The sequence below is a fragment of the Cavia porcellus genome, unplaced genomic scaffold (genome assembly GCF_034190915.1).
Source record: "Cavia porcellus strain 051 isolate PalLab524CR breed Dunkin Hartley unplaced genomic scaffold, mCavPor4.1 scaffold_4, whole genome shotgun sequence".
Taxonomy (NCBI): domain Eukaryota; kingdom Metazoa; phylum Chordata; class Mammalia; order Rodentia; family Caviidae; genus Cavia; species Cavia porcellus.
Window position 1 is genome coordinate 78252484 of NW_026947487.1, and position 16671 is coordinate 78269154.

The 16671-nt window shown below is 41.9% G+C and overlaps 1 protein-coding gene across 2 annotated transcripts in view; it reads right to left on the reverse strand.

Annotated features, from left to right (window-relative positions):
* Unc5c (unc-5 netrin receptor C) overlaps nt 1–16671 on the reverse strand; it is a 355058-nt gene that overhangs the window by 26195 nt on the left and 312192 nt on the right. For both annotated transcript variants that reach the window (XM_063247291.1, XM_063247292.1), the window contains 2 exons: nt 8843–9011; nt 6054–6287 (listed from right to left, as the gene is read on the reverse strand). In XM_063247291.1, coding sequence (XP_063103361.1) covers nt 6054–6287; nt 8843–9011 — 403 coding nt within the window. The remainder of the gene's footprint in view (nt 1–6053; nt 6288–8842; nt 9012–16671) is intronic.

Below are 16671 nucleotides of genomic sequence, written 5' to 3' on the forward strand. Positions count from 1 at the left end.
TACATGTCAGAAATTCAATAAGCATACTAACCCAAATTATATGCAAATAGCTCCACTTTTAGGTTCTGAATCTCATCTCAGAGTTTGTATGAACCCTTTTATTATGAAAGGAGAGTCTCATACCTTGTTTGAGCAGGGCAAAATTATTTATTTCTACATTTCTTCCTTGGTCTCTGTTAATTTCTGGTCTATTTATATAAGAACTTAAGTCTTTGCCAATAATAAAAGGAAAACATCATTTTATGACTTTCACCACCTGAGGAGGAGGCAAGCGGAGAAGCTATGAGCCCCGGCACAATCGTTTCAGTGGATGTGACCTCTCTATTTGTGTGGATTCCAAACTGTTCTCACCAAAACTGCTCTCTTGGCATCTTCATCTCTTTCTGTGACCTCAGCCTGAATACTGCTCCCACTGCTCCTTCAAGCACAAGAAAGAGCCCTTCTGAAAGGAGAATAAAGTCATCCCCAGTCTCCCATGAGCTTGACTCCCACAGTCCCCGCCGGCATTCTCATTCTACATCAATGCTTCCAAATTGTTCAGTGCAGCTTTCAAGTTTCCAGGTGACCACATCTGCCATAGGGCTTAAAAAACCTCAGGAAAACTGTTTAAAAAAGGTATGCCAAGTACAAAGAGTGGGCTGGGGAGCCAAGACACACACCTTGGTTGCTTGGAATTGGCAGATATGGAGATCTCCCTTCTTTGACACTCACACATATGATAACATGACCAGATATGATATAACATGATCATCAACATCCCCAACATGCTCAGCTGTACACACTGAATGACCGTCTTTTACCAACAGCTCTCAAGTACTGGCTAGTTATGTCTCTGGGAATAAGAATTCCACAGGTCCTCCATCAGCATCTTAGTCTGATGTTTCTACAAGTTTTTCTTCAATTGAGAAAGAATTCTCAGCATGCTTGATATCTTCCCTGGGAGACCCCTCTCCCCCAAGGACACGCGTTATCATTTGCTATGGTAGGGATGAAGGTAGTAAGGAGTGGAATTCAAGTATAAACAAGGAAATGGATTTTATTTTTTTTTTGTGGTACCAGGGATCAGACTCACAACCTCATGCTTAGCAGGCAGGCACTTATGCCACTGAGCTAAATGCCCAGCCCAAGGAAATGGCTTTTTACACTGGAGTCTAGAACAAGTGAGAAGAGCTGAAGTCCAAGGTTTGGAGCTGTTACAGACCAAAGAGGAGGGAGCTGCTATCAAGAAGTAAGATTACTGCTAAATAAGGAGGGGGCCTGAGGTGTAGCCAGGGACTTCGGGGAAAAGGGAAATACTTGGGAGAATTTCTGTGTAAAACATCATGAGTTGGGAAGTGGGAAATGGACTGTAGAGAAGCAAGATATGCATTGCAGGAGAAGACTGCTCAGACATGATCAGTATTCTATGGGCTTTTTCATAACAAAACAATAGCCAGGAACTGAAAGCAGAGGACATGTTCATTTGAGGTCCTCATCCACTATGGAAATCAGTGAAGCCTGCTGCAGTGAACAGGAGATTTCAGGGGAGAAGTAAGTTCCTCGGAGACACGGGCAAGGCCGAGGAATGTTTGTGCCTGGAAGTCAGGGGGCAGGGGAGTTTTCTGAAGAATCCAGGGCAGCTTCTTTGCACCTTGTGTGACAGAGGTGGGAGGCAGACAAGTGTAGTCACTGACACATGAGGGAGTATAGTCACAGCTGGATTGGCCATGAAGCAACTGCCACCGAAGGGGAAACCTAAATACATCTGCTCGGAATGACAGACAGTGTGGCATGTTGTGAAGGCCACCAGAATACATCTGAGCCGATGAACTGTTAGTGAACTGGGGGTACTCAATGTTAGAGAATGGGCAAATGAAGTGGGTAGAAATAAAGACACAGGCAGCTTTCCATTGGGCCGTCTGTGGTGCAGAAGCTGAAATAGTTATGAGTTGCACATGAGACACCCAGCTCAAGAAAGAAGTGGTCCTGGGAATGAAGTATCGGAATTGCCCTCTCCGTCTAGTGTTGAGGTGGAGGAGCGGTCATCACCATAGCTGTTGGAGCAATGGGTGAGTTGAGGAGGTAGAAAAGTTTGTCTTTAGTAGTGTCATAGTTTGTATCTAGATGTCCCAACAAAGCCTCATGCGGGCATAGGTGGGGCTTTCAGAGCAAGCTGGATCCAGGGAGTGCGATGCTGGCATCAAGGTGTGTGATTCCTAAATTGGTCTGGCACAGTGCTGGGTGTGGGTAATGAGAAGGCCTGTCCTGGATGCAGGTGGCACCATCCAAAGGACAGGAAGCCTAGATGGCTACAAAAAGACAGAAATAAAGCAAGCCTGCTGCCACCTCTTCACTCTCCTGCCTTCAGCCTGCCATGGACTATTTCTCCTCTGTGATGCCCTCTGCCATGTCAGCCTGCCGTGGAGTCAGCCAACAATGGACTAAAACAGACTGTAGCAACAACAAACCTTTCCTCTCCCTTGGAGCATCAGGTATTTTGTGTCACTAATAAGAAAAGTAATTAAGACAAATAGCATCGAAGTTCCAAAAAAGATTATGAAAGTACTTTTAATAATTTTTAACCTTGATCACATAACATCACACAGGTGGCTCTAAAGAAACCCTTCAATATGTAAGAACATTTAGAGGGGACCCAAAGGTCTCAAACCAACTCCTGTCTGTGCTGAATAAGGAATGCTGATTTAGGAGGGTCTGGGGCAGGAGTAGGGGGACCCTGGAGGGAGAAGAGAGGCTTGGTGGGGGTGATGCCAAAGCTAGGGTACATGGGGAGGGTAATAAGAGAAGTGGGGTGATGGACAGAGGTGACAGGAAGTTGGCAGGCAGCCTGTTAGGGAGGCAGGGTTTGGCTATGAAAGGCCTTTTCGAGTGCACCAGTCCCAAGATTCTAACCTGAAGCTGGGTGTGACATGGTGTTGATGTGACTGAACTTTCTCCTCAGTATGCTTGACAGATCATTTACCTATGACCAGGATTTTGGTATTTCTGCATTATTAAAAGATCACGAGGTGCAAGAAAGCCTCATCCATTATGTATGTTTGTTGTAGGCTAAGTGTGGGATCTCCAGATGCTGAGAATTCATAAATGTCTATTCGGAAAGCAGCCCGCTGTTGGGGTGTTTTCATGCTGTAAGCTGTCCACTGGTCTTCCTCAGTGATGGCTATTTCCGTCTCCTTCTCTAATTAACATAACAAAGGTATTTTATCAAATATTACTTTCTTGCAGAGATCTGTGTGTATTTTTGGGAAGACAGGTCAAGAGTCTCCTAGTGTAACCATGTGTGTGAGTATAAAATATGTGTGCCAAACATTTCAGATGCAGTGTAGCAGGTCTTGTACAATTTTTTTTTCTTTTTTTTGGTATCAGGGATTGAACTCAGGACCTCAAGTTTGCCAAGCAGGTACTTACGCAGGTGAGCTAAACCTCTAGCTGATACGCTTTTTGTAATGATTCTTTTCTTGGATCATTCAAAAGATTTGCTTTAATCAGATCCCATGACATCCCTACAACTACAGTTTTCCCAAAGAAGAATTTAAGCCTAGCATGGTTTTTATCCTGACAGTGCCTCAGAAGTATCACATTTGCAAAAAGTATAAAAGAAAAAACCTGACGCTTTACAGAGTTGCTGTGATCACAGCATTTGTGCCACATGAAAAAATCCTATAAGCCCAATCATCAAAAATATGTCCAGTGACTGGCCAGGCTTTACCCTTTCTCTGAAATCATCATCCTGGTCAAACCCACCGTGAGGAGTGGACGATGGCACCTGCTTTCCCACTGGTCTCCTGCATCTTTGTGTCCCTGACAAGTGACTCTCTTATCTCACTTCCCAGAGGCCCCAACCTGCAACACTAAATTTTCTTGAGGGAACCATTCCCTCCATGGAAACTCCGGAAGGAAACAGCATGACAGAGCAAAGCTCATCCCTTTGCAGCCTTGGCTTGTTTTCCTCTTGCTTCTCTTCCTCAGACTACTCAGTTACTCGCCTCCCTTGGGCTTCTTTGTGGTCGCCTTCCCGCCTTTCTTGGTTCTGTCACTGAGGTGGCAGCTGCCTGGATAGGTTGGACTGTATGTCAGCCAGGTGGGGTTGGTGACATTGGGTCTTTGTACAGAGTAAGTGCGTTATGTTCAAGTATTTAGAATTCTGCCTGACACATAGGAAGCTATCAGCAATATTGACCGTTACTGTTACTGTTTTTTGACACTTTCACCTTGGATAACAAGTATCAATATGATGTTGTTGATTCCTGGATCTCCTATCTTAGGATCTGCTTTCTGTTCACAAAGTTGCACCTACTTTTCTTTTGAGAAACCTTTATGTGATATTTTAAAGGTTTTGTCTTTAATTGCCTCCTGATAATTATACAAACTTATGGGGTACAGTGTGATGTCAGTACCAAAATACACATCTTGCATGATCTCACTCACAGGTAGAATCTCAGAAGCCAATCTAGCAGTAGAGAATAGAAGTGGCTGGGGTGGGAGGTCAGGGAGCAATCAGTCAACAGCTACAAAGCCACTTGTGTTTCTAACTGTCCTTTGGTGTCTCTGGATGCCTCATTTACATCATCAATTCAGTATTCTGATAAGGTGCCTCTGCAGAGGGTCTGTTCCTGTCCTCCCAACTTCCTGTCTCTCCCCCTGATGCAAGGGTGTGGAGAGATGTGGCTTTGGAAGGTGGGGCAGAGCTATGGAGAAGTGACAGGATCTTTGAAACTGCTCTCTAGCCTCTGTGCCATGGGAAGGTGCAGAAAGAGGCCAGTACAGTGGGAAACGGCCCTCACCCACCCAGTTCCGCTGCACCCCATGTCGGGCTTCTCACTTCCAAAATGGTGAGACATAAGTGAGTGCTGAGAAGCCATGTCACCCACGGGAACAGTCACAGCAGCCTGCACTGACTAAGGCTCACAGTCCAGAATTACCTGTGTCCCCGACACGACACTGCAACTATTACCCAGAGACGGAACTTTGATCTTCTCCCCCATCCATCCAGTGTGGGTCACCAGGTCCTCTGAAGGCTCCTGGAAGGGACCTTTCACGCATCCCTCTTCTCACTTTGTTCTGCCTTGCTCTCCCCAGTAACTTGACATCTTCCCACTGAAGTCAGACTGATGTTTCTCACATACATTGCAATCATGACTTTCTTCCATAAATGCCTCTCCAGTCTCCAGTAGCTCAACACACTGAGTCTTATCCCTCTTACTACCAAGGATCAAGGTCTGCCCTGTGGCAGGGACCTGTCTTTCTTGGTATCCTGGCATTAAGATTCCTCCACAGAGACATAACTTATGGTCCATTTCCCTATGTCTTCACACTGTCCCTCCACGTAGAAATCCTTTAAGTTTCCTCTATTATTTCTAGTCATTAGGGCCAGTCTCAAACAACAGCTCCATTTCTGATGATGTCTCTCTTTCCTTAACTCTAGGAGGATGTGTGTCTCAGCTATGGAATGCAGCATCCTCCAGCTCACGTCCTCAGCCCTGACATACTCCCTCTTTCCCGATCATAACATCTTCAAAGGCAATTATTATATCCCTTAAAGCTTCAAATGGGATAAAATGAATGGCAATAATTGCACCAGGAATTAAGCTCATTTATTCTGCAAAGCAGCAGCCTGTTGTCAAACGCTACCCCTCTCCCTCACAGCCCTCATAAAAAGAATGGGAAAGCATATAAATGAAGTAGCACACAAGAGGAATATCCAGTGTGAGCAATTACACCAATTTCTTTTATAGGAAGAACACAGCTGAGATAAACATGGAAGCAGATTATTTACCATCTTTGGGTCTCATCACCAAGTTCTACATTTTTCATTAAAAGAAATCAAGGAATATAAACAAAAGTAGCCCTTGGGAGGAATTGGCATAAAGGAAACAGCTCATAGATTAGAATGGCCTCAAAGATATGTCTTTTTAAAGCAACACCTGCTGGGGGCCCACACACAGGTTCTCACATCTGGGTGCATGTTCACAGATGTGTTCCAGGTGTGCACAGCCACACCCAACTCTGCATTCCATGTGAAGGTAAAAAGGCTGTGTCAGACAGGGACCACTTACCTTCAAGGCATCCTGGGTATCATCCAGACAGTAGACTCGGATGCTGTACTCCAGGGAGGAGCAGCAGAGGGGACCGAAGAGGGCCAGCTTCAGGCGCTTCGCAGCTGCTTTGGTGGTGGCCTGGCCGACCAGTGCATAGGTGCTGAGGTTCTCCGTGAGGATATGACAGGCCTCTGCATCCAGCTGAATGTAGCACGGTGTGGTGAAGTTTTCCTCTCCGACCACCACCACATCCTGGGGGAGCAGAGGGCAAGGGCAAGGACTGAGCTACCAAGCATACATACTGGCCCCCATGGGTAGCCTGGCTAGAGCAGGATCTCCTCTCCTGAGCTTTATTTCCTGTTCTTATCTTTTTCTCAGACTTTATAATACTTCTATTTCCAACCCAAATCATCAATTCCTTTTCTGTCACTGCCTATATACTGACAGTATTCTTTATGCCCATGTCATTTAGTATCTCTTGATCTTCTGAAAACTTACATGAAAACTTAAACATTTATGTTATCTTTTTTAAAATGTACTGAGCTTATTATCTGTTTCTGAGGATTTAAGATTTTAATTTCTACACTTCTTATTTCATCTAAAAGATATATTTTATTCTGGTATTATTATAGAATAGTACCTTCCTCCTAAAAATCCATATCTGAAAAGAATTAAAGAAATTAATGTGTTATATAATGCTCAACCAGTGTGTTCTTCCAAAATTCAATAGCCAGTTACCTTCTTAAAGCAGGATACTGCTCTTCCTAAATAGTCTTGCTTGCCAACTCTACAAAAGGTATGACATGGCAGGCTCTGTGTCTTTACTGTGAATTTTTCTTTTTTTTTTTTTCCTATGTAATCTGTCAAACAGTCTACTCTTAAACTTTAAAACATATGCAAAAATAAAAATAAATGGAAGTGAGGGGTAAAAAATTGTTACTAATTCGATCAGGTTTGATTTATCCAAATGGCTCAAACCACAACATAAATGATCAGAAAGAGCAAGCAAAGAGTCTATAAAACGATGGCCAGAGTTCCAGCTTCATGAGCTGCTGGAAGAGCTGGCACTGACACTGTGATGCAAGTGAACAGGCGCGCTGGGGCCTGGGGAAGAGGACTCACCTGTCTGAGGAGCTCAGGCTCAGCTGTCAGGTGGGGAGGTGTGCGGCCCACACACAGGGGACCCTGCACTTCCCCATGAAGCTGCAAGATCGGGGCTATGCATAAAATCTTCCAACTTTTAACTACTTCAGATTTAAAATACAATTCATGTGGGACACAGAGAGTACAGTGGTGAGCGTGATTCACTCTCTGCAGAGGCTGTGTAAGCTCAGGAGCCACGTCCTCTCTGCTGTCCACTGCGCCTCTGTGGGCCTCACACATGGTGAGTGTCCATCAACAACTTTTTGGAAAAAAAGTGAATGATGGTTTCAACCTAAATGCAGTCTTCAGGACTGGGCAAAGTTATGAGGAAGTAGCCACATCAGATGGTGTGTATTCCTTAGGCCATAAATGGTACCACCTGAGCTATAATAGGATTTTAATAGCACCATTGAAATGTTTTCAACTGAAGCTATATCCCAAAAGGAAGTGCACACTGAAGAGGAAAAAAATAGAAGCTCAGTACCTCTGAGTTTACTGCAGCCCCAAAAGGACACCTGCAAAGAAGTTGAGCTTTCCAGAAGGACAAAGGCAAACCTTAGGATCATGAGTAATGGCTTGTCATGGAGCCTCCAAGAAGACACAGCCAAGAACAGGGTGCACTGCCCATGCCCCAGAACTTGAATCTAGTTTATTATAGCATTGTACTTATTACTATTCAATCCCAGAACATAGAGTATCAGGCAGAGAATCTTGCAAACACTTCAGAGTCACGTAAAATAAGGCTTTGGATTCTTCTTCTTCTTTTTTTTTTTAATGCAAACAGTTTACAGCTTAAGAGATCTGGTTAAGTCTGGTCTTAATTTAAAGATAATCTAGATTTTAGGTCCTCCAACAAGGAATGATCTCCTTATATGGCCAAAGAAATAGAGCTTCACAGAAAGAAAAACCTAGTTAATCCCAGAGTGCCCTGCTACTCTCTGCAAATTTTACATTTTCCTAAAGTATTATGGATTTGTTTTCATGTATCTCTTTAGACATTTCTTTGCTAAAAGTATCAAAAGTAATTATAAAGTATATAACACATTCTCTGTATATGATTTCAGATTTCACATGTATAAACTTTAATGTAAATTCACATTTGTACTAGTTTTTGTAATTACTTGCTATTATTTGAGATAAAGGTATTGAGTGAAGAGTTCTGATGGAAAGAACAGAACTTATTAAGACATGGCCTTTAACAAGCCCTGGTGACAGCCATGCAGAGACAAGGTGCCACTGACTATGCCTATTTTAGTGGCACTTTAGGGATGGAGTCTTTCTGTTCTCCCAGGTTAAGTTCCCAGGTCCAGTTCATCGTAAGAACTGGTTCCTGTCTGTCTGCAGTGTTTCTCTACCAGCAAAGTAACTAATTAAACTAACTAACTAACTAACTAACTAACTAACTAAATACCCCTTCCCAATAATTAGCGTCTATATTATAGAAGGGACTTGGCTGAAACTTTCGAGAATATTTTCCCTTAGTTAGCTCATGCTTGACCATCTTTTTCTTTGTTTCTGTCAATCAAGGTAGAGCACTCAGGAAACAAACCATCTGCCTGCCTCTCCCAGCAGGTGGGCCTGGCAGTCCCACTAGGTCTGGCTGTAGAGAAGACCTCCTGTGAGTGCTCCCCTGGACGTTGCTTCTGACTCTCAGAACCTCTTACCTCCCACTGTCCCTGTGCTGCCTGGTTCTTGAGCTGGATCTTCCAGTCTTCCGTGCTGGGGTCTGCGCAGTGATGCAGGGTGAGGACAACTGGGCGGGTCAGCAGGGCTCCGGGGGGCCCACAGCTCACCACTGGCGTCAGCAGTGTCTGCCCATCTTCCATGGCTGGCCTGGTGGAGAGCAGGGACCATCTCAGTGACATGTCATAGCACTGACGCATTATGTACTCACTGAGCAGAGATCTAAAGTTGTACAAACAGTTCAAATCATTTTCTCTTGGAGCTCTTTTCGGGGAGCAGGGGCTGAGGCAGAAATAAATGGGAAGACATGCTCTTTATACCAAGACTTTGATCCTGCAGGACCGGAGGTCTCTATGATAACAATGAATCTCTTTGATCTGCTTCCCTCAGACACAGGTCTGCCTTTGGAGCTTCCTCTGAATTCATGAAGGATACTTTCAGGATATAATGAGAAAGAACAGAGTTCTTATGGAGTTATATAACCAGCTTTTCTGATAATACTTGCCATCGGGCTCACAGGGTTTTAAATACTTTTGTGTTTTTAGGACCTAACTGAAAAATACTTTCAAAAAATCACTTCAGAATGAGGACACCCTAGAGCTAAAATTAGTCCAAATGACTTTCGGGAATAATTCAGGCTAGGATAGCAGATTCATTTTTTCAAATATGACCAAAAGAATATAAAACTGTATTTCTGTAACACGTTAAATAAAAATGAGATCTCTTGACTTAACATATTTCATACTCAGAGTATCTGGGCACAAAGAACCTCAAAAATCCAAATTATTTATTTTCTTGTGTATTTTTAAAAACTGCTTTTATTCTTTTTACTGAAAGAAAATAACTAAAATCAAATGATACATTGATCCAGCCTAACTACTTAGGCTGGATCCAGCCTATCCACTTAACTGATAAGTGAGGAAGTCATCTCAAAAGCATTGAGCAAACTGCCTGCTGGTCAGTGCTGGACAAAAACTTGCATCTTCTCAAGGACTCTACCCAAGCTACCCCTCAGCAGAGCTGGCTTTAGCTGAAGACCCTAGGGGGTCGTGGAACTGGCTTCTATCCAGAGCAAGAGCCTCGGGACAGCACACGAGGTGCAGATCAGTGCTCCTTAGATACGTCCACAGTTACAGTCCCCACTACACTGAGCCGCCCCCTTAGCCACTCAAATTTACAAAGTAGCCCCAGCTGGAATGAACACAGTCTACCTTCCTTGAAATTTCTGTTCACATATCTTTGACCCGCTTTCTGGCCCACTTTGTTTATTTGGATATTGTTATGAAATCTCTAGAATTTTTATTACAGAACGAACATTGAGAATTCTTTTTCTACTCAGCTGGTAAAGCATGATTTCCAGATCTTTCCCTATATTTGTTCATTCATTTTCATGTGGCAGTTTCTCATTATTTTGGTTTCCTAATTAAATTTGGGTGTCTTAAATAAACCTAGTATGCAAACAGACAACATAGGAGAATACTTTTTCCTTTGATTTGGACTATGTAGTATATCAATGCCTCACAAAATTGCTGCATGATATTATTCTCAATCAAGTCATTACTTATAAATATTATATAGCAGGCACCAGTTAGAGAAGTTGTAGATGGTATGGTTAAATATCTCCTTTATAAAATACTGCAAGGAAGATGCAAGGAGGAAGTCATTTGGTAAAGCTAACCATCTGAAGTACTGTGAATGTGAAAGATTGGCTAAGTCGAGGCGGTTCTGCTCGTAATGATGGTTTTTGAATCTAGGTATGCACATTTATATTTAGCTTTTTAATTTTACCTTAATAATTCCAGGACAAATTACTTAATACTTGTCTTCCCTCCAACTAGCAGTTATCCTCCATAAATTGGACATGCTGATCTTTTATGCTGCTGTTATAAAAACCGGTAACATCATATGCAAGGGTAAGGGAAAGACATAGGACTTGTCAAGGACACTGCTTGAAACCTCTTTTCCGTCTAATATCAGTATTCTTGAGTTATTTAGTTCAACTAAATATAAACCCATTGTACGCTGTCCAGGCGACATCTTTCCATTTTATTCACATGGATATTAATAAAGAATATATCACCTTTATTATAATTGCAGGGCCTGCTTGCAGATGGGTTTTCTTTAGTCATTACAATTTATCTGTTATTTATTACATCCTCTAGAATCTAGTTTACACCAACTACTGTTACCCTTAGCACTCCCTGATTCCCCATGTTGCTGCGTGTTCTTGACTGTCTATTCAAGGCTTCTTATATAGCAGCTGCCTTGCAAGATAAAGTCAGTGTCAACTTTGGAGCAACTAGCAGCAGAGCCAGTCGACTTCTCAACATACAAAGACTCAGGTTCCCTAGGGCCAGAAGCCTTTGCTAAAATGCGCAGATATCCTCTGAACCCTCTTTGTGTCGCCTTTTGAGAAGTCAGCCATGGGAAACTACCACAAAAATGAGGCTTCTTTGGGAAGTGCTACTGCTGTAACTAATAAATTGTCCTTTGTTTCTGACCCAAGGGACATGTGTTCTGTCAGTAGCCACAAAACCAGTAGCTAAGCAGAGAGCTGACAAAGCTGGGTCAAATCTTAAAGCTTTTCTCGTGGACAATGATCAGTTCTAAACACTGAAGTACAGTTTAGTGTTTATCTTCCTGGAAAGGCCCACATTCTCACTGGTCCATTTTTTTTTTTTTTCTGCTCTAAAACTTCATTAGTATCTCACCAACCCATCTTCCCATTTAGAAACCCAAGCAAGCTTTCCCTACTTTTGGTCTTTTAATATCATCTCCATTCACAGTAATGAACAATGGAGTTTCCTTTATTAAATGTGAATTTATCTAGGTGCTTGGAAATGTACTTCTGTTTTGGAATCATCAGGTTATCAGCAGCAGCTTGAGACCTCATGACTTGAGACCCTTTACCACTCTGGTTTTCATTTACCCTTAATCGAGTTTGTCCTCTTTCTATCAGATCTGAAATTTATTCTCTCTCACTATGAATAAAGTTGTGGCTTCATTGTGTCATACTTAATATTACACTGTCTGCCTGAGGGAGTAACTTTATTATTTCCTAATTCTACTTTTCCTGCTAGGAGAGAGAAAAAATTGATTGCATTTTCCTCAGCACTACTATTACCTTTTAGACATAAGTATACTTTGAGAAGTGAGCATTAAACTTTTAAGGAAGGAGACTAAAGTGGCATCCATTTCAAGTGGTCCTTGCAATCTAGTTGGGGATTGGAAACATGTGTCTCTCAGTCTGGTGGTGGCGGCCAGTGCTGGAGGAGGGGTTCTTCTCATCAGTGAGTTGGAGCAGCAGGGAGAAGACTCCCTGCTTTTGGGGGCACAGTCAGACTGCAGTCTCCATGCTCACTCCTGGCATGAATATCGATGGGCGCCTTTCTTGTAGCAAGCATGGCAAGGCCAGTGGGGAGAGAGGGGAGAGAGTGGGGAGAGAGGCGGGAGACAGTGTCAGAAAGAATGTACGAACCCAGTGAGGTGCAAGAATGTAATGAACAGGGAAATGCTGAAGAGGAATTCTTAACAGGGTTGAAAAACAAATAACAGAAAAATCTCTTATATGCTTTGAAGATGAGAGAAATAGCAGAAAATTAGAATTATTTCCAAGCATAAATAGAAGGAGAGATTTAGGTAAGATGTATGTAACTATGTGAAATCAAAGGTCAGAGTTTCTAAATCCAAATTTCTTTTTTTTTTTTTAAATATAAGGGGATTTTTAAAAATATATAAAATAAGATAGTCAAAGTAAATGAGTGTGATTCATATTTTTGCAGATTTCTCTCTGTATGTCTCATATGTTATCTAAGCTGTCCAAGAAAACAGTCTGTTAGTGGTTTTTCAAAGTCCAACAAGCATAATACCATGGTAAATGCTAGACAGTTGCTGAGTCCTACAGGACAAAGCCTGTAAAGAGTTCATTTCCCGTCAGAGATATTCTGTCATCCTTTGTTTGCTGTTATCAGTGAGGGGACTTCTACCCCAAAATTCATAATTTAAAAAATTTCACGTAAGAATTGCATTTGTTGCTCCTGGCACACCTGTAAGGCAGTGGGAGTGAGCATTTACATCACCTCGTGCCCAGAAGGGAAACTAAAATCTGGAGATACTAACATGCTTGCTTAAGGATGCAGAGCTACTCATAAGCAAAGCTGGATTTCAAACACAAGTCATTTAGTTTCTCTCATGACATGGCTGTTCAGGGGGTTCGGTTAGGACCTTCATAGCTGTTTTGCTAGAAGAAAACCCTTTGAAAAGAATGTGTCTCCATCCAGCTCTGTGCTGCCTTCTGTGACACGAGACGCCTTCTGCAGATGCATGTGTCTCCTGTCAGGTCCCCCAGGATGACAATCTACCCTAGGCTCAGCTGCCTTTTAAATCACATGCCATCCCATATAACTGGCAACTTGAAATATTTGCATTCTAGGAACTTGACAGGGACTATCTAACTCACTGGCTATCAGAAGCTCAATTGAGAAAAAAAAAAAAAAAAAAAAAACTTATGGAAGCCACTCTAAAGGGCATGCCACCGTTTCCCCAGACAGACAAAGTCTGTCCTGGCCTGAGCCGAACAGCTGAGCACTGTGCTGTGGCCAGAATGGAGCCGGGCCCCTGTGGAACTATTGTACTGAACAGACACTTGGGCCTCACACAGTCTAATTCCACTGAGAGACACCAACAGGTGACACTCATTGCAATTCTTATTTAAAAGTTGCTGTTAATTTATATTAACAAAATGTCTTCGCGAGGAAGCAAATTAAAACAACTGAGTGTACTCTGGGCATATTTTTTTCCCTCATAAAAATGTGGATCCTCTAACTTCCTATGTTTTTCTTGCCAGTTTGAAAGAGTAAATTCATGATCTATTGCCAGCAGATGTGCTGGGAATCACATCAAACATTCACATTCTAACCATTCACCTGACTTTATGTTATCTTTTATAAAATTTTTTTTCCATTTTCTCTTTCAAACAACTTTAAATTTTTCCTTTCAATTGAAAAGAATGTGTTTTTATAAACCATTCTGAAGCACTTCTTTGTAAGTTGGCTTTCAATAAATCCTACTTCTAAAGAGGGCTTAGAATCTGGAGAGAATGAGATTTACATATATACACCTGAACTCCACTGCCTTTCTCTTTGGTTTTTTTTTTTTTTTTGGTAGTGATTTCTTCAAATTGAGGACTCATGAATGATAAAGGAATCTCTACTTAAAAGAGGAGCTATCTCTGAGCTTCACTGAGAAATGTCAACTACTATTTTGCAAAATTCCAAACAATAATGTTAAACAAAAACATCTCCTGTATAGTTATGTATCTAAGAACATTTTAACCTTCTAAGTTGCCCTAACACATGCTTTACTATTTCTATTTAGTAGATCTGTACTATAGTTTTATGTTATCACTAACTTATAACTTACAAGAATTTCACCAATAAAAATTTCCTGAAGGCCACCGATGTCCTACAATTGACAAATCCAGTACTTTTTATTATTCCTCTGTCTTTATATTTTCTAGTATCATCACTGCCATTTATCTTCTCCATCTTGGAAATCTCTTTACCTTTGAGTTTGGAGATAGCCTTATACTGGGGTTGATTCATTTATCACTACAAATACTCATTCTTTCATTCAAAAACAGTCACTGAGTAGCCACTCTAGGTTAGTCACTGTGTATGTGCACATGGTCTTTACTTTCTGCCTTGTCCTGTTCTGTTCTAGTTTTTTATCACACTTCAAACCTGCATGGAAAGGTAGGTCAAGAAATTCTCCAGTGAGGAGCATCAGTCCTACCTCAGGCTTAGCCAGGCTACTCATGCACCACTTGGGGTTTTCTCAAAGAGCCTATCAAGGAAAGAGGAGGCCTCATTTGTCACGTTCATGATGCCATGTGTAATTAAATTCACGCCTCCTTTCAGATGAGTCACATCAGCAGATGACAAGCTGGATGTCATCCAGCTGGAAACACACCAAGTTTTGGACACAATAATAAAAAGGATCATAGAGGAAGAAACTGGTCAGAATTTGCCTACATATGCCTTGTAACACCCGCATCTCTTGACGTGCTCACCCTGTCTTCTTCTAGGATAGTTCTGTCATCTCCTGTCCTGTGAAGACTGGAAGGGGTTTCAATGAGCAACAAAGTGCTGTGTCCAAAACAAAGAATAGTGAGAGGGCAGGAGCTTGGGATGGCATGTCACCACGTAGAGAAGCCTTGGAGTCAGGTGGACCTCAGTTTGAATTCTGCCTCCCTCAGTTATTAGCTGCAAAATCCTGACTGTGTGCATTAATTTCCTTGTGACTAATCTGTGTGCATTAATTTCCTTTCTTTACTATTAAAGAAGAGCTTCAGCTCCCTTATTACTTCCAGAGGTACACTGAGGAATAAATGAAATTAAGAATATGCTAAATGGCCATAGTTTTTACTATTATATATTAAATATATTTATATATTATCAAATTGTAGAGCATATTCTTGCCTTTGTGCTTTTATGAGAAAAAACGTACCTAGCTCACAATGGGAAATGAGTGGAGACAGGACCTCTCATTTATCGAGTCTGTTGTCTTTTTGTGTTTCTTCCTGTGTTACGGTCTCGGGTGCATATTTCCTTTGGAGAGTCTGAGCTTTCTCCACTTTCAGGTTTATAAACAGAAGTTCTTTGATGCACACCAAATTCAATATAGCAACTCCCTGAGCACCTGGCTTCAGGTGGTTGGCAGAGGAAGGAGTGATTTATCATTTCCTTTGCATTCTAGTCAAAGGCAGTGGAACCTGAAAGCTGAAGTGTCTAGCTTTATCAATTTTTGTGTTTTTCTCTCCTTTATCTGAAACATATGATTATCCTGGTTAGGGAGCCAACTACTCTGTGTGTGTGTGGAGGTCCTTCTCGACCTGCAACCTCTGAAGGCTTTGTCTGTAGCTGCCTGTCCCATCACTTGGGAAAGCAGGAGACCACGAGCACCTCCCTGTCCCATGAAAAGCTCAAGGCAACACTCGCTTCTATTTAAACTGAACGTCCATTTGGCAAGGCCTTGGTCGATGAATGGATGGATTTAATGTTAACCTGATTCTGGACAAGGAAAGTAAAATAAAGAAGTCTTGAAGTCTGCTAATCTTTCCTCTGCTGCAAAAGAAAGGTATTCTGAGGGCTATGTAAGTTGTTTTGCATTGAGAATAAAAAAAAATGAGTATTTGATATGGGTAAATACAGAGCTCTTAGTGATTCTGTATTGCTCAAGCTTAAGGCATGAATAATGCTTAAGGAATTTTAATATTCTCTTAGTCTGGCTATTGTTTGTATAGGTGAAAGTGCACCACCTACAGAAAAAATGTTCTGGGTCACACCTATTATAAATACCAACATCTCCACCAGAGAGCATGATAAAAGCTTTTCAGCTCTGATGAGCACAACTAAAAATGGATGCTTTTCTGAGGGTGAGAGCAGGATAGGGAAAAGGAATATCGCATGCTAATGATAGCCCAGTTCTGCATTTGTCCCTCATGCTTTGGGCTCTGTGCTCTGGGAGAAGGAGCGATACCTTTCACTTCGGGGAAGGCAAGGATTAGTACTGGGAGAGGATCTCCATGTCCACAGCATCATTTATTTAAAGCATTTATCAGTCAGGCTTCTGAAGCAGTGTGGGAGTGCACACTTGTGGCAACTAATCAGGAAAGAAGCCTATGATTTATCAGAGACCAAACTGAAAATTGAATGCAAGATTTTTTAACTTAAAATAACTTCATTTTTATGATTCTGACACTTTTGAAACAGAGCCTTTTGAGTTGACCTAGTTTTAATCAACCCTAGAC